Source organism: Sturnira hondurensis, unplaced genomic scaffold, assembly GCF_014824575.4.
Source record: "Sturnira hondurensis isolate 20B ecotype Veracruz unplaced genomic scaffold, ASM1482457v3 Scaffold0021209, whole genome shotgun sequence".
Classification (NCBI taxonomy): domain Eukaryota; kingdom Metazoa; phylum Chordata; class Mammalia; order Chiroptera; family Phyllostomidae; genus Sturnira; species Sturnira hondurensis.
This window is the reverse complement of record NW_028093840.1, coordinates 206,737-226,130: the sequence shown is the minus strand read 5'-3', so window position 1 is coordinate 226,130 and position 19,394 is coordinate 206,737. Positions and strand designations below refer to the sequence as shown.

The 19,394-nt window shown below is 34.7% G+C and overlaps 1 protein-coding gene across 1 annotated transcript in view; it reads right to left on the bottom strand.

Annotated features, from left to right (window-relative positions):
- RP1 (RP1 axonemal microtubule associated) overlaps positions 1–19,394 on the bottom strand; it is a 301,141-nt gene that overhangs the window by 244,562 nt on the left and 37,185 nt on the right. Inside the window, exons 4-6 of the mRNA XM_037031824.1 lie at positions 9,884–10,047; positions 3,048–3,134; positions 670–802 (exon numbers count right to left, since the gene is read on the bottom strand). Coding sequence (XP_036887719.1) covers positions 670–802; positions 3,048–3,134; positions 9,884–10,047 — 384 coding nt within the window. The remainder of the gene's footprint in view (positions 1–669; positions 803–3,047; positions 3,135–9,883; positions 10,048–19,394) is intronic.

The following is a 19,394-nucleotide window of genomic DNA, read 5'->3' as shown; positions in this document are numbered from 1 at the left end:
CTAGGGCATCCTAATAAGGCTAGCGGCTGACTTCTCAGCAGCAACACCTCAAGTTCTTTTATCCTGGCGTTAACAAAGATGTGAGTAAATTCTGGGAGGATAAGATGAATGTCTAAAATCATCAAATCATAGAAATTATGTTTTCTAATTCTAAAATCTAGCACTACCTAAGTAAATTAACCCAGAAGGGAATGGCAAGAAGTATTCCAAGTAATAAAAAGCAAAGGCCTGCAACCAAGACTACCCAGAAAGGCTCTCAACTAAAATGGAATCAAAATAAGGATTTTCAAGGACAAAAGAAGGCTAAAAGAATACACCTATTCCAAATCAGCATTGCAAGATATGCTAAAGGGACTGCTTTAAGAAGATGAAGAAAAAGAGTGAGACAGAAAGGAACATAGGTTCAAAAGGGGAAAAATGAATAAGTACCTATCAATAATAACCTTAAATCTAAATGGATTAAATGCTCCAATTCAAAGACATAGAGTAGCTGAACGAATAAGAATATAACCCCCACTTGCACTTATGCTGCCTACAAGAGATCCATCTCAGAACAAAATGAATCACTCACTCATTCATTCATTCAATGTGCATTTATCAAGTTCCCTATCCTTCAGCAATGAGACAAATAAGTTATATTTGTACTACCTAGAGTTAGATTTTCCCTACCAGGAAGAGTGGGTTGTCCTTTGTTTAAAACAGGAAGTTCTCGACAAATTTCCCCATCTTCTTCATTTCGTGCCAACCATCGTTGCACAGGTATATAAAACTTTTTTCCAGAATTCATGTTCCACAAATGTATCTACAATAGCAACAATATTACTTGTAAAGAATGTAAGAATATTTTTTATTTTAAAGTGATTTTATAAAATGTTAGCAAAATCTTAGATTTCATGCACTGCAGGGTTAAACAGTCACTTCTCTGGGTTCTTAGCAATGAATGAAATTCAAGCAATAATTATTTATTTGAGTACCTATTACACCATACAAATTCTTTTATCCTGGAGTTAACAAAGATGTGAGTAAATTCTGGGAGGATAAGATGAATGTCTAAAATCATCAAATCATAGAAATTATGTTTTCTAATTATAAAATCTAGCATTACCTAAGTAAATTACTAGTATTATTTTTAAAGCTTTAGTGAGTTGTTATATGTTAAATTCATCTCTAAAATACCCTAAATCAGAGATTTTCACTTAATGTGTTTAAGTAATCATGGTATTGTAAAGGTAGACTTTCAATACCTACATTTCCTATTTCTGTGATAAGGCCCAGAAATTTGCATTCCTAAATTCATGTCAGGTGTGATAATGGTGTGATTATATTTTCAGAAAGGCTCCCAAAGAACCACACAGAATTGGTTTGCAAGGCTGCTGCCAGGCCACCAGTACTTGATTTGATTATTTTAATTGAAGCTCAAAGATGATCATTTGAGAAATACAAAATAAATCAATATTCAAAACTTTATATTTTGTAATCTTCCTTAACTAAACATGAAAGAATCAAGATTAAGTCATTACAGCAATGGAAATATTTTATATGTTGTGAAAATATTGCAGCATTATTGCTATAATAGACTGCCTTTTAATTCAAATCCCTTAAAGTCAGAGGCAAAAACTAGCTTACTTAGAACTTTAAATTTCAAACTTCTAAACTGTATTATAAGAATTGAACAGAAAATTCCCAACCAATTATCTAGTATCTTAATTTGGCTAAATAAGTAAATTATATACAAGTTTTGATATACCCAGGATAAAACTGAGACTTAAGAACACCTCTCTTCATCACTGGTACTCAAAGACAGATGAGGTAAACCTCAGGCAAACAATTTACCTTGCAATGGAAAGAACTTGTCACAGAGAAAACGACAATAGAATTATCTGCCTCAGTTTTTAATTTTTCTTCTGCAGTATTATATAAACCTTTAAGATAACCACTATATCAGCATTTGAGCTTCAAAATGAATATAATATTGCTTTTGGTTATCAATCAAATGAGATGACAGGAGGAGTAATGCTAATTTTCATAAATTAGCTTACTGAACTAGTAGAGAAAAATTATAAATAGTATTATATATAATCACTTAACAATTTCAATATCATACTTTAAAATCTCTACATAGTATAAAAGAGAAAATTGTTTTATATTGAGGCCAGGCAATAATTTTGAATTTTGAAATCAAAGTTCAACTTTCTGCATTTTCATAAAGTTACTTTAGTTTTTAAATCTTCCTCAGAATCTTTCATGACTTAATGCAAAGAAAATATAGCATTAACAGCAGCTATATATCTCTCCTAATGGACTAAAAATATGTTCATCTTACATGATTTTTAATTAATTTCCTCATATTATAAACCATTGAGCAAGTTTGCCAGAAATAGCAGGAGTTTGACTAGATGTTCTTTGCATTTTAAGAAGTTATTTAATTAAAGATCATTTGCTTTGAAGTGACAAAAGGTGGATATACACCATATACAAAAATGAATGATAAGCTGTGTCATTTCCAGTTTTGAAGATCTACATTTATTGGTAATCATGCTAATAAGTAAAAAAAATAATTCTAAACAACATAAAAAATGTAAGTCTTTTTTTTCTCTCCTGAAAGTATACAGGGGGCATTACCTTGGTTAGCATAAGCAGATGAAATTTGGGAGCTGGAATTCAAGATCTAATAGATTATTATTTCACCAATGCTAATGTTCTATTTTTACAACTCTTCTGAAGCAGACAGACAACATCCACCGAGTCACCTTTCATTACTAATATAACCATGTCCAGAAGCAATGTGAGTGAATCCGGAGCCCCAAGTATTTTCTTTTCTTTGCAAAGAGGTGAAAAAACTGGTTGGGATGCTTCTCTTAAGTAACTAGGGATTAAATTATTAATAAGGGCATATGATACTACTGCCTTAAGAATTACACTGAATAAAAAGGTCTAGGTCAGACTCTATAAACTCAAAATAGATATGAAATGTTCCCTTGAGGTCTAATTACTGAATAGAATTTGCAAAGTATTTGAAAAGGATAGAAGTGTTCATATGTCTTTACCTGTTTACAGTGCCAGGAAGGGGAGATTCCAGAGTTGGTATGACCAATACGAATCTTAAAGAGTGTTCCAATGTCTCCAACCGTGATCTACAAAGTAACCAAGAGAACATCTTTCAATGTATCTTCATAAAACTCCCATTTAAAATCAGCTAATTTTAGGGCATTATATTGAAAAAGGTGTCAGTTCATCAGGAAGACATAAGAATTATGTATGTACCTGATAACAGATCACCAAAATCTATGAAGCAAAAATTGACAAAACCAAATGGAGAGATAGTCTACAATAACAGTTGGAAACTTCAGTAGCCCACTTTAAATAATGAACAGAACAACTAGACAGAGGATCAATAAGGAAAAAGAGAACTTGAACAACATCAACTAAGTCCAACAGAAATGTATAGATCATTCCACTTAACAAGAGCAGAATATAGTTAATATAGTTTTCTCAAGTGCACATGTCACAAAAATAAGTCTTGAAAATTTAAAAAAAAGTAAAATCATACAGTTTGTCCTTTCTAACTACAATGGAATAAAACTAAAAATTGGTGCAAGAAGGAAACTGAAAAAGCCACACATAATATGTAAATTAAGCAACCAATGAATAAAAAAATTGCAAAGAAAATTTAAAAAATACTTTGAGATAAATTTTTTAAATAACACATAAATAAAAACATAGGAATTCAATAAAAGCAGACCTCAGAGGGAAATTTTAGACATAATTCCATAAAACTTGAATGTACTTTGTGAAACCTGAGAACAAAGACACCTACTAAGAAGGGCTCTTGGTGACTAACTGGGCTCAACAGAGCCTCACAGCTGATTCTACACAGGGGCCTGTCATGGAAACTGTGCTTCAGGAAGAAAGTCTGCACTGAATTGCCTGCCTGCACTGTATTTCTGCCATCTGGGCCAGCCCCTATAAAAGAGTATCTGGAATCCTATTTTAACCAATAAGACTGAAGTTTTACCCATCCCATTGGAGCCATGCAGCTCCAACCAATGAGTAGCTCTATTCTGACCAACCAGGACACTGCCTTTTGGACCAATCAAACTGCAAGGATTTAGAGTCCTCATTTGCATTAGGACAAACCTATCAGAAACCAGGGTTGGGGATTTCTGTGCTTATAAACCAATTCCAATTTGGCTCTGGGATCACACTTCCCCTTTCAACCAAAAACTGAGGACTGTCTCCTTGGCTGACTGAAGCCCCTGAAGATGTTGCACCAAAGCAGAGCAGCGAAGGTTAGTGTAGGCCTGAATAGACTGTCAGAGAACAGAGCAGACCAAAGCACAGCAGAGCAGATCAGCACAGAGCCAAGCAGACCAGCAAGGAGCAGAAAAGAGCTGAAGAGAGACATCTAGACAAGGAATGCTTGGCCCCTGGGCTGCATCACAGTCCACAGCCATGCTATGTTTATAGCTGTACTGTATAACAATTGAGCTGTTCTACAGCCTTGCCGTTTTCACAGCCAGGCTCAATCACAGTTGACCTGTTTTGCCCTATATAAGTTTCCTTCTTCATGAACCCTAAATTGGAAATTCCCGATGGTTGGGGGCATCAAACAACCATCAGTTCACAACTTAGAGGAGGAAATCATTTCAGAGGTTGCCTATCAAGTAAATTGGCAAGTTTTCTGTGATAGATGTCTTTGGAAATTCTGATTGAATAAATCCAAGCAAAAAGAAGGAGGAGGGAAGGAAAGAGAGGAGGAGGAAGAAGAAGGGAGTAGAAAAGAGGGGTGGAAATACAAAATAAATAAGCTAGCTTTACAAATTACAAAACTAGAAAAAGAAGAGAAAACTAAATTCAAGCTAGCAAATGGAAATAATAAATATTAGGGTGGAGATAAAACAGAAAATAAAAACCAATAGAAACAATGAAACCAAGAGTTGGTTCTTCAAATAGCATAACAAAACAGAACTGGTAGAGAGCACTTCTTTCATTCTACAATGTCAGCAATAACCTGATAGCAAGAAAACTACAAACAAGTACCCCTTATAGCTATAGAGGCAAAAATATTTTTAAAAACTAGCAAACTATGTGCAGAAATATATTAAAAGGTTTATACACCATAACCAACTGAGATTTAGCTTAGGAATAGAGAGTGGTTCAACATACAAATATCAATGTAATATACCACATAAATACAATGAAGAGGGAAAGAAAAGCACTGTAATCTCAATTGATACAAAAGAAAGGAAGACAGCATTTGACAAAATCCAACACACTTTAATAATAAAGAGACTTAATAAACTTGGAATAGAAGGAGGGAACTTCCTGGACATAATAAAAGGCATTTATGAAAAACCCACAGGCAATATTGTACTCAAAGGTGAAAGACTGACAGGAGCAAGATAAGAAAGTCAGTTTTCATGACTTCTATTCAATATTGTACTTGAAGTTCCAGGAATAGCAATGAGCCAAGAAAGAAATTTAAAAACATACAACTTGGAAAGAAAGAAATAAAACTGTACTCACAGATAATATGATCTTACAAATAGAAATTTCTAAAGGTTTTCCAAAACAAACAAACAAACAAACAAACAACCTATTAGAGCTAACAAATGAGTTCAGTAAAGTTATAGGATACCAGATCAGCATCCAAAAATCTGTTGCATTTCTATATATTAATAATAAACAACATAAAAAGAAATTAAAACAAGAATCCTATCCATAATAGTATCAAAAAGAATAAAATTGGTAGGGATAAAATTAATCAAGGAGATGTAGTACAACAAAAACTTCAAAACATTGCTGAAAGAAATTAAAGAAGACCTAAATAAATCTGAAGGCATCATGCTCATGAATTGTAAGACAATACTAGTAAGATGTCAATACTAACCAAAATAATTTACAGATTCAGTATAATTATATCAAAACCCCAATTTCTGCCTAACTTGCATAAATGGAAAAGCTGATTCTAAAATTTATATGGATTTGCAAGGGGCCACAAATAGCCAGAGCAATATTGAAAAATAAGACCAAAATTGGAGGACTCACACTTTCTGATTTTAAAACATACTAGCTTTAGCCAGGTAGCTCAGTTGGTTAGAGCATCATTCCAATAGCTGAGGTTGTGGGTTCAATCTCCAGTCAGGGCACATATAAGAAACAACCAATGAATGTGCAAATAAGCGGAACAACAAATCGATGTTTGTTTGCCTGTGTGTCTCTCTCCTCCTTCCTCTCTCTAAAATCAATTTTTAAATGTTTTTTAATCTAAAAAATCTACAATAGTGAAAAACTGTGTGGCATAGACATAAAGATAGACATATATATCAATGAAACAACATTGAGGATCAGAAATAAACTCTGTACATCTATGGTTAGTTGATTTTTGAAAAGGGTGTAAAATTATTTAACAGGAAAAGAATTGTCTATTCAAAAACAGTGTTAGGACAAGTAGGTATGCACAAGCAAAACAGGGAGCTGTAGTTTTATCTTGAACAATGTACAAAATTCAATTCAAAAATGGATCAAAGAACTAATATAGTAGAAAGCACAAGTTCTCGTGACCTTGCAATTTGATGATGGTTGCTTAATATGACACTAACAATATAAGCAGACAAAGAAAAAATAGATAATTAGACTTCATCAAAATTCAAAATTCTTGTGTATCAAAGGATCCTATCAAAAGAGTGAAAAGACACCCACAGTACTGAAGAAAATATCTGCAAATCATATATTTAATAAGGGTATCATATTCAGAACATATAAAGAACTCTTGCAATTGAACAATAAAAATAAACAACTCAATTTAAAAAAGGCAAGGATTTGAATAAGTTATTTGGCAAGGAAATATACAAATGGCAAGCAAATACATTAAAAGATACTCAACATAATTAATCACTAGGGAAATGTAAATAAAAATGACAATGAGATAGCACTTCACACCCATGAGATTTGGCTATAATTTTTTTAATTGACAATAACAAGTGTTGATGAGGATGTAGGAGAAAATGGAAACTTCAAATACTGCTGGTGGGAATATAAAATGGTATAGCCACTGCGGCAAACAGTTTGTCAGTTCCTCCAAAGTTAAACACAGAATTACAACATGACCCAGAAACTCTACTTCTAGGTATATACTCAAAAGAAATGAAAACAGGTGTTCAAAAAAAACCATACTTATACATAAATGTTTGTAGTGGCATGATTCACAATAGCCAAAGAATATAAACAACCCAAATGTCCATCAAAGGATGAATAGATAAAGAAAATGTGGTATTTCCATATAATGAAATAGTATTCAGCCTTAAAAAGGAATGAACTACTGATACATGTCATAAATGGATGAAACTTGAAAACATTATGCTAAATGAAAGAAGTCAACACAAATGGCTACATATTATATGATTTCATTTCTAAAAGATATTCAGCCCTGGCTGGTGTAGTTCAGTGGATTGAGGGAAGGTCTGCAAAGCCAATGGTCACTGGTTTGATTCCCAGTCAGGACACATGCCTGGGTTGTGGGCCAGGTTCCCAGTAGGGGACTCAAGAGAGGAAACCACACATTGATGTTTCTCTTCCTCTCTTTCTCCCTCTCTTCTCTCTAAAAATAAATAAAATCTTAAAAGAGATATTCAGCATTGGCAAATACTTAAGGACCGAAAGCAAATTAGAGATTGCCAGGGACTGGGGGAAAGAGAATGAGAGGTGACTGCATAATGATCTTTGGGGGTGACTAACATGCTCTGGAAATATTGGTGATAGTTAAACAATACTGTGATTGTCTGCTGGTAGGAATGTAAACTAGTACAAGCATTATGGAAAACACTATGGCGCTTCCACAAAAAACTAAAAATAGAGTTGTCACAGAAGTTGAGGTAGTAGAATAAAAATTTTGCCTTCAAGAATTTGAAAGAGGAGAAAGCCAAAGTTTTTTTGATGTTGTTGTTTATTTTCTTTTTAAAAAGTTCTCAACTGAGGATATGTTTATTGATGAGAGGAGAGAGAGATGGAGGGATAATATGACCCAGAAATCCCTCTTCTGGGTATCTATACAAAAAACTCAAAAACACTTATTCGCAAAGAATTATGCACCTCTCTGTTCATTGCAACATTATTCTCTGTAGCCAAGACATGGAGACAACCACAGTGTCCTTCAATAGAGGATTGGATAAAGAAGATATAATACATATATACTATGGAATACTGCTCAGCCATAAGAAATACTGCCATCTGCAACAACATGGATGGACTTTAAGAATATTATGCTAATTAATTTATTATGTTAAATTAATTTAACCCTAGATAACATGTAAAGTAATACTTTGATTTAAAAGTAAATTTGAAACAGTAAAATAGCAAAGAACAACAAAAACAGCTCAAAGACACTTTTGGTATAGTCACTTCTAAAACTATTTCTAACACATGCAAAATAATAAGTGTTCATTTTTTATTTTTACTTGTAGTGAGCATCAACATAGAGTTTCTTTATATATTGACTCAGAAAATATGGGAAGTATAGTTCAAACTACACTATTGGTTTGTGTCCAAATGATTCAGCCTCTCCTGTGACATAGGTAGGCTGAGCACACTGGCTGTAATAAGCCAAACACCACATGGAAGTAGGAATTTCATAAGGATTTAAGATACTGAAGCACATCCTTTTCTGATTTTGATTTTATTCTCTGTCTCTAAGCAGCTCAAAAACATTTCTCTATGCCTCTAGTCATTCATTTAACAGACATTTCTAAGTATACATAAAGTGCAAAGTGATTGACTTATTTCAAGTCTTGCGTTTCATGCTAATCTTTCATGTTGGTAAACTAAGACTTTAACAAACTTACTGGGACTATAAGATGTACTCCCCCCCCAAATTTGGGAGGAAAAGGGGATGCATCTTATAGTCCAAATGTACCTTACCTGTTTCACTGTGTGTGTGCGGGCGGGGGAGCAGTGGCCTATGCTATTTATATTATTAAATGTTTCATCAGACTTTTTGCTTCAAATATTTTTTTCATATTTTCCTCCTATAAAACCTAGGTGCATCATATAGTCCAGTGGGTCTTACAGTCCAAAAAAATGTGGTAGTTTAAACTAAAGTAAAACTTTAGTTTAACAACCTGATACTGGTTTCCCCTGCTACTTGTTTCTTTTATACCTTCTTTCTGTTTGCTACCTGTTTCTCCCTAGCTCTTGATCTCAGTGTGTCCAGCTATGTCTAATAACCACAACTTTTTTCCCCTCCTTTATTTGACAGTTTTATTTTTCACTTTTGATCTTGATTTTGAGCCTTTTCTGTTAGGGCCTCAGCCAGGAAGGCATAAGCCCTTGTTCTTGACAGCTACATGTATAAAAACAATAAATATTAGTTATCTAGTATTTTTATCTAGCTACAGTCTATTATTTTGTAGTTTTATTTGTGTTTAATCTGCTGATGAGCTGATTGAGCAAAACTACCATAAANCTGTTTGCTACCTGTTTCTCCCTAGCTCTTGATCTCAGTGTGTCCAGCTATGTCTAATAACCACAACTTTTTTCCCCTCCTTTATTTGACAGTTTTATTTTTCACTTCTGATCTTGATTTTGAGCCTTTTCTGTTAGGGCCTCAGCCAGGAAGGCATAAGCCCTTGTTCTTGACAGCTACATGTATAAAAACAATGAATGTTAGTTATCTAGTATTTTTATCTAGCTACAGTCTATTATTTTGTAGTTTTATTTGTGTTTAATCTGCTTGAGCTGATTGAGCAAAACTACCATAAACTATTTTTGATTGATCATCTGCAGGACACATGTAGTTGTAATAGAAAGTGCCAAATTTAAGAGATTTCATTCATTCCAAAGTACTAACTGTATCACTTATCAGATTTTACTTGATTTTATTACTTACCTTAAATACATCTTCATGGCCATTCTGGAATGGAGCTCCATCTGTTCCATAAAGATATATGGGGGCTGAATTTCTACGCTGTCCACATAGTATAATATAAACCTGTGAGCTGGTGCCTGCATTTGGCAAGTCACTTGTGATTATGGAAACTTTCCAGTTACCACCTACAGAAGCATAAATAACACATAGAATAATGAACAAAATAGAAAGAGAAGCATGAATACATGGAACATAATGACAGCTGTCAGAAGGGAGCAGGAAGGGGGACTGGATAAAAGAAGGTGCAGGGATTAGTCAAACAACATGTAAAGGGAAGGAAAATGGGAACGGAAAGAGACTTCACTTGGGGCAGTGGGTGGATGATGCAGTATGCAGGTGATGCTTTGCTGAATTGTGGACTTGAAACCTGTATAGTTTTGAAAACCAATATCACCCCAATAAATTCAATTAAAGTGATAGAAATAAATAAATAAGTAAATAAATAAATCTAGTTAAGCTAAGGGAAAAAATGGAAGACTCAGAAGAGCAGGTCATCATACAGCTAGAAAAGTTTAAGATAGGCAAAATTTACTTTTCTCCATCTCTTATTAGAAAGTCTGTAACCCAAATTTAGACTTTAAAAAAAATTCTCAATAAAATTACTACTTTCTACAATATAAATGTGTGAATTTTTCCTAAAAGAACTTTAATAAAAATGTTACAAATACACCATCATCCTGTCATTGTTAGTCAGTCATCTTGAATTTCATGAAAGTCACTAATATAAATTCTCTTAAGTTTCCAGCATTTTGACAAAATATCACCAAAATTCTTAGCTATGACATGTGACCTATGTACTGAACATTATATATTTCAAGGTCCTGTGAGTTTGGATATTTATTTTTAAAAGTTAAAGTAAGGTACCTAGTCATTTTTATAAGCATAAAAGTTAGAATCAGATATGTTAGAAGACACTTCAAGAGTCACCTGATACAATTTATTCACTAATTTTTTTAAAGATTTTATTTATTTATCTTTAGAGGGGAAAGAGAGAGGGAGAGAAACACCAATGTATGTGGCCTTTCGTGAGTCCCCTGCTGGGAGTTGGCCTGCAGGGAACCAGCCTGCAACCCAGGCATGTGCCCTGACTGGGAATCAAACCGTGATCCTCTGGTTCACAGGCCCGCACTCAATCCACTGAGCTACACCAGCCAGGGCTCACTAATTTTTTAAAAATATTTTATTTATTTGTTTTTAGAGAGAAGGGAAGGGAAGGAGAAAGAGAGGGAGAAAAACATCAATGTGTAGTTGCTTCTCACACGCCCCTACTGGCAACCTGGACCACAGCCCAGGCATGTGCCCTCACTGGGAATCTAATTGGTGACCCTTTGCTTCACAGTCCATGCTCAATCCACTGAGCTACACCAGCCATGACTCATTATTGTTTTAAGTATCCTTAATTAATAGATGAAATAGCTGAGTTCAAAACACGTTAAGTATTGTGTCATCTAGCAACAAATAAAAACAGTGCCAGACAATCTATAGTTCCTGGTAAATATAACTGAGATTAACTAAAACATTATAGCACATTCATAGTGTTAGGAAATTACTTTCAGGGTTTCTTTCGCATAAACACCAACAGCTGTTCCATAGGAAAATAGAGCAAGGGGAAATTAGGGAATATACATAGATTATAGAAGCAAGAATATGAAGCAATAAAATTCAGAATGATGGACTTAAATGACACTCTATTCTCTAGACTATAATGATATTCTCTCTTGTGTTTAAACCAAAATGTATTAGCCATCTTGATCATTCAAATAATAATCAAATTCTAGAATTACATTTTGTTTATATGGTACAATAAACATATGTTAAATTAATGTATGTTTTTCAAATATACTTTAAAACAGAAAATTCTTTCTTTTCCCAATAAATGGTAAAAAACACACATTAGATTACATAATCATCTTGGTAAACAGTCACTAAGTAAAAACATTCATTTAGCAAATTGAAGAAGGGTGATAGGCTATCTTTAACAATGACAGAAGCAGTTAAATTGCAATTACAAACTGGGAAAATTCAGCTGTTTTCTATAGAATAACTAGTATGTTAATGCTGGTTTGAAAAAGATGAAATAAAGCTCTGGCTGTCTTAGGAATGCAGTAAAAGAGTTTAGGGAAGAATCAATACTTGCTAAATGTGCAAGGACAACCAAATCAATAGGGAAAGAAACTGCATTTTCCAACAACTAAAGCTGAAATGGATGAAAAGTAGAGGAATAGAAATAAAAATGAAAATAATAAAATGTGATGTCTGTTTACCATAGGATTCTGTACCTCTCTAAATCATTAAAACCTTAACCTTGGAAGTGAGTATTGTAAAAACTGGAGTAGAATCTAAAGATCATAAACCACGATTCATCTTTTAGTTTATAACTCACATTTTGATCAATTGATAGCCAATAGTCATTACTAGGTGTCCAGTGTCATGGGGAGGAGTAGCTGAAAAATATAAAATGATGTCTTTGTCCTCCATTACCCTGTAATCTATGAGGTACTAAGGTCAACATACCAACAAGGTAAGAAAGAAAGGAAGAAAGAATGAAGGGAAGGAAGGAAGGAAGGAAGGAAGGAAGGTAGGTCACAACATTTTTAATGTAAGATTTTGGTAAAATGAGGCCAAGTAACAGAAAAACTAAAAAGAAAAGAGAAAAAATTTTAAAAATCTGGCAAAAATATATCAGTAGAAATTAAACAAATAAAGTACATATCCTTGTGCTGTATTCTTTAAATAGAAGCCATGAGAAAAGTGAGACACAAGATTTTAGGAATTTGTAGGGCACCTAGCTGACTCTACTCAGCAACATGATGGGAAAAATAAGATGAGCAGATAAAATTCTAAAAAGCTTCTTAATATTCATTCTCCACCAGGACCCAGTTTGAGAGACAACAAGCAGAAGAAATTAGTAGAGTACATGAACTAGAGAAAAACAGGATGCAGGGAGTTGATAAATAGTTTGATGAAAGACTGAATTTACCATAAGAAATACAAAATAAACTAAAATATATGAATAGCCCATATCTTCTAAAAATTAAAGTTACAGTTCAAATTTTCACCAATTACTCCAGGCCCTGATGAATTTTCTACCAAACCTTTAAAAAGCAAATACCAATCCTACACAAACCCTTTGGAATAATTCACAGCTAATTATGCTCAGATAAGCATTAACTACTGATGCCAAAACCAGACAAATGTATAATAAGAAAACAAAATAGCAATAACTTTCATGAATGTAAATGAAACTATTCTCAACAAAATATTAGGAAATCAAGACAATTACAATCTCAGGTTTGTCCCAAGAATGCAAAATGAAAACCTTTTTAATATTTGGGAATCAATCAACATGATTCATCATATTTAACATAATAAAAGAAATGCAACTGGTCACCTAGATAGATGCCAGAAAAAGCATTTGGCAGAATTAAATATCCATTCATAACAGAGACTCATTATTGGAAGTGATGAAAATGTGAAAGATGTTATTGGAAACTGGATTAAGGGCAATTCTTGTTATGCAGTGGCAAAAAACAAAGAAAACTATATTGTTTTCTGTTATTCAGTGGTGGAAACAGAATTTAAGAACTTGAAGATTTAGCTGTGGAGATCTGCAGTAAAAGTGTGAGAGGTGAGGCCTGATTTCTCCTTGCCACTTATGGTAAAATACAAGAAGAAAGAGATAATGTGAGGAAGAGATTGTTAAGCAGAAAAGAACCAGCACATAATGATTTGGAAAAATTTAACCTATCCAGATAAATTCTGGAAACAAAACCAAGGGCATGGCGGGAAAACTATTTGCTAAAGAGACAGGCTTATGATTATGGATCCAATCAACCATCGAAGCAGAAGCCAGGAGTAGAGAGAGAGTTATTCAGGACGTCTTTTGTCCAGTGATGTGGACCCCCATGATGACCACAGAAGACCAACAAGGTCTTCAAGGATTTATTCCAATAGATAAAAGGACCAAGATGGGATTAAAGAAGGGAAGGATGACTTTGAGGGCCAAAGATGGTGGAGTCACTGCCCTGGTGGGCTGAGAGAGCAAGGTCACCACCCTGGGGGTGACAAGAGAAGGGTGCTGCTGACTTAGCAGGGCCCAGGGAACAAAGCAGTAACACATACAGGATTCTTCTCAGGCCTTGAAATCTAGTGAAATTTGGTCCTGTTGGGTTTCAGGCCTAAGGACATCTGACTCCTTTTATCCTTTTTAATTCTTCACTTTTGGAATGGGAATATCTATTCTACATTTGCCCTACCACTGTATTTTGAAAGCAGATAACTTGTTTTCTCTTTTCAAAAGTCAGTGGATAGAGAGGAATTTTGGCCCAGGATAGATTACACTCAGTGTCTCAGCCAAACCGGCCAAACCTGGTTTAAAAGAGATTAAAGATGAGATTTCAAACTTTTTTTTATTAAAACACTTTATTGTTGTTCAATTACAGATTTTAATCTTTTTCATATGATGATATTTAGATAATATTTTGTACTTAAAGTTGATGCTGGAACAGTTAAGACTTTGGGGAATATTGAATGTAGATAAATGCATTTCTCACACAGGAAGATGTAAATTTTCCAGGGCCAAAGGAAAACTGTTGTGGGTTAAACTATGTCCCCCAAAAGATATGTTCAGACCCTTACTTCTGATATCTGTGAATGTGACCATATTTAGAAATAAGGTCATTGCAGATATAATTAATTAAGAAGAAATTGCACTTAAGTAAGGTTGGCTTAGTCAGTTATGACTGGTGTCTCTTTTTTAGAACATTTTACTTCATTCTTTTCAACACTTTTTTTTTAAGATTTCATTTATTTATTTTTAGAGGGGAAGGGATGGAGAGAGGGAGAAAAATATCAATGTACTGTGGCCTCTCATGCGTCCCCTGCTGGGAACTGGCCTGCACCCCAGGCATGTACCCTGACTGGGTATTGAACCATGATCCTTTGGTTTGCAGGCCTGTGCTCAATCCACAGAGCCACACCAGCCAGGGCTATGACTGGTGTATTTATAAGAAAAGGGAAAGAGATATAGGGACAGACAGACAGACAGAAGTGAGACTGAAAATATCTAGCTCCAAGTCAAAGAATGCCAAGGAGAAGACAAGGAGATTCTTCCCCTGGAGCCTTTAGACAAAGAGACAAAGACATGGCCAGTTTTAGACTTCTGACCTCAAGAATTGTGAGAGAATAAATTCCTGTTTTGTCAAGCAACTCTGTCTATTGTTATTTCTTATAGCAGCCTTGGACAATTAGTACAAAAAGGGACTATATATGCAAATTGTACTGTATACATGAATACAACTCAGCAATTAAAAGGCATAAACTACTGATATATAAAACATGGTTGAATGTCCAAATTTATGCTGATCAAAATCCCAATAACAAAGAGTATGTACTATATGATTCCACATAAATTCTAGGAGACACAAACTTATTTGTAGTAACAAAAAGCAACTGAGTTCTTTCCTAGGGCCACAGGTGGAATTATCTGCAAAGAGCTTGAAAAAACTATTTGGGATGATAGAATTATTTTATATCTTGATCAAAGTAGTGACTATTCAGGTAAACTCAATTGTCAAAACTCATCACACTATAAACTTAAAATGTGTGCATTTTATTTATGTAAATCTTACCTCGACATGATTATTTTAATCATCAAATAAATAAAAACTTCTAAAAGCCATAACTGAAATGGTAAAGTTGAAAAAAAGGCACATAAATAAAAAAAGGAATGATTTGCTTCATTTGTAAATAGCTCATACAATCAATCAAACAAAACTAAACATGGATTTCACAATAGAAAACTGGACAAAAATATGACTAAGCAATTCATTTTTAAAAAACACACAAGTATAGCCCTGGCTGGTGTGGCTCAGTGGATTGAGTACGGGCCTGCGAACCAAACAACTATGGTTCGATTCCCAGTCAGGGCACATGCCTGGGTTGCAGGCCAGTTCCCGGCAAGGGATGCACAAGAAGCAACCATACATTGATATTTCTCTCCTCTCTCCTTCCCTTCCCCTCTAAAGATAAATAAATAATAAAATATTTTTAAAAAAGAATCAACCAAAAAACACACGAGTAGCAAAGAAATAAAAATATGGACAAGTCTCTTAATAACTAAAAGAAGGAAAATTAAAATAAAACATTGATTTTCATCTATGAGATTTGCAAAATCTTCAGTTTTAGAGTATGTAGTGCTGTGAGAGTGGGTCTCCTGACACACTGAAATCAGTGTAGTTTTCTGCATCCTTTTTGTGGAGAAATTTGGCAATATTTAGGAAAATTCACAGTGCACATATCCTTTGACTTAAATCGTATTGCTATAATTTACTGTACAAATATACTCACAAATATGCCAAATTATGTGTACTAAAGATATTCTTCAAGAGACTCCTTGGAATAATAAATATAATTTAATATAGAATGAGTCAAAGAAATTATGAAACAGCTACAATGAAACGCTACACAATGCAACAATGTTAGAGGACTAGAGAAAAATATGACACAATTTGGATACTGTAATCTCAATTTGGTAAATAAAAAGTATATCTAGGAATATATATATGTATATGTGCTAATATATACATTTAAAATTTATGGAAAAAACTGAAGATATCTTTGAGTATGAAAGTTGGAGCTGAGAAAAGTTTACCTTTTCATTTTATATTTCCCCATCCTATATGATTTTTACTATGTCCTGTGTTACTTTTACCTTTTTAAATTAGGCATATATATAAATAAAAAATAGGTATAATTTTAAATATTGTACCTATAAAATATCAGGATACAGAAAAATTAAATCCAATTTTTTCCAAAACAAAATAAAATTTTTACTCTGTGTTTATAAAATACTCCCTAGAATTATCCTTTTATATTTCCACAGTTCCTTATAATCATTTGCCAATAGCTATAAAAAACTCAGACCAAAAAACTTCTGATGACCTACAAGCAATGCCAACCAGGAAGAATGGAACCATTTCTGGAAGCCAATGTGTCAGGACTTTAAGTGCCAAAATAAATATATATGTCTGGCCACAGAATGTCATGACTTTTCAATTAATTTGAACAGGATTGTTGTGATGAGTGGAGAGTAAGAAAGAAATCTCTGAGATCACAGACCATCTTGTGATATGCACTTTGAAATTTGGTTTTAGATAAATAAGGTAACAACCTCTTGATCTCAATTTCTTTATTCACAAAATGGAAATTGTATATTCGTATGTTTTTTTCATGAGAGCTGTATTGGATAAAACTTGGTAAGCACGTAGTACAGGGTTTGGTGCATAAGAGACCTTTAACAAAGGAAAGTTATGATCATTGCAATTATTACAGGATTAGCTTTTTTTCTATTGATTAGACCATGGATTCTCAACAGAGGCAACATCCCTCCCAAGAAAGAAAACTAGGTCTTGGAGGGCAAAAACCTTAAATACTACAATGGTTTGTGGCTTTTCTAAACTCGATTCTTCCCAAGAAAATAATAGTCTTTAGTATTTAATTTCTCTCATAAGGCAATACTAAAAAAAAAGTTGAGAATGAAATAGGCTAGTAGCTCATTGAAGAATCACAAAATATTACATACATACAGTTATCCTTCGTAAATTTTAAAGAATAAAATGTTTTCATAAATGGGAGTTAATTTCATGAAATAAAAAATTATAGATATAGTGCCTGTTCCTGTCTACACACCTGCATGACTGCACTTTATAAATACAGCAATAAAAAGGAACATGGAAGAAAGGGGATCAGCCTACAGTACTTAGTTATATAGCCAATGGATAACAGCAGTCTCAATAAATTTATATTGGTGGCTATTAGCAGAATGGAAATCACAAATACTTGGGATTAAACCATTGGAAATCTTATTTCAAGGAAGGCAATAAGCAGAGAGTGTTTAATCTCAGCTACTATTGTAACAAGGTACAGTCCAGAGAGGGGCCCCAAATAGGGGTTTGGAATGGGGTCCAGAACTCAGGGTGTCCAGGAAATATTAGAAAGATATATAGGATGTCTTCCCCCCTCCCCTCACAGGTGTGAGTTGGGGGAAGGGACACCTGGAGCAGGAACATGCAGAGCTATTTTCTCTGCCACAGATTGGTAGCTAACCTCTGGCATGGTCATTTAACATATCTCTAACCTTTAACTGGTCGCATAGGTATATTAAATAGCTGTGGCCATGCTTTGAGCCAGGGGGATGGAAGTGACTGCCACCCAAGATGTAACCGGGGGCAGCTTCCCCTGGAAGAGCTGGGAGAAGATTGGCTCCATAACATAGAGTGCTGTGTGAGAGCTGGGAGTAGATTGGCTCTATGACATGGGGCCACACCTGCCCAGACTTATGATGGCAGCCCAGTAAACCTGGAAGAATACAGGAATGCTGGCAGGTGTAACTGATTGTAGAAGGAATTGGAAACGGGAGTGCAGAGGAAGGTTGGCGCGGGGATTTAAATCCAGACTCTGCAGCCATGCAAAGACAGAACTACACAGCTTTGGCAAAGTGGGGACATCTGCAGCTTTGGCAAGAATGAGGGCCATGTGGCTTTGGGGTGCTCTCTTTTGCCATGTGCCTTAGGAAGCAGGAGAGACTTTGCCTGAAAGAAAAGGGCTGAAAGGATTCTTGCTGGTGGGCCATGAGAAGGTGCCACATGGCTTTGGGTTAACTGGAGATCCTGGTGGTGACACAGCTGATGGTATCAGGAGCCTGAATCGTGAACTTCTACTTCTTTTCCTGAGATAGAGTACCCCAGATTAGGGCAGAGGGAGAAGGAAGGACTATGCGAGTCTGTGGGTATCCTAAAAGACTTTAATATTTTAATGAAGATATTAGGTCACTACTCTAAGTCTGTATAGCTTTAAAGAAGTATTTCCTTTCCTTTTCACAAATCACTGGTATTGAGAGACATCTTTCCTCTGGCAGTGGGCATAGTGAACCTAGTGGGGGGTCCTATCGGTAATAGTATATCGTATGCCCCCCTTGGTGCTGTTGTGTGATACTATGGTTTACTGAAGATTGATTGTGTGAAATCAGGAGTAACCATAAAATAAATCACTTTTGAGTAGTGGGAGATATAGAACTAATGGAATAAAAGTGTTTCTCTAATAATGCCAGAAAACTCTTCCACTTTGCTTTGTGCCTTAAAAGTAGCAAAATGACAAGTTGAGAGTCCAAACCGATGATGAACTGCTTTACAAATGGGTAGGGTCACTGTGCATGAGGCTCTGTGGCACTCTCCTGCATGCTGCCTGTCAGCACTAAACTGACTCGACTCCTTCACTGTTCTATAGTCTCTATTTTCACCATGAATTGGAAGCCCAAGCCTACTTCACTGGTTATATATTCAGCATTAAGGGAAAATTCCAAGCTAGGCGCTCAGGACTTTGGTGTCCAGATGCTGTTTGAACAGACAAAAAAAAAAAAAAAGTAAGCAAAGACCACAGACTTACTGAAGCAATTTTGAAAGAGAACAAAGCT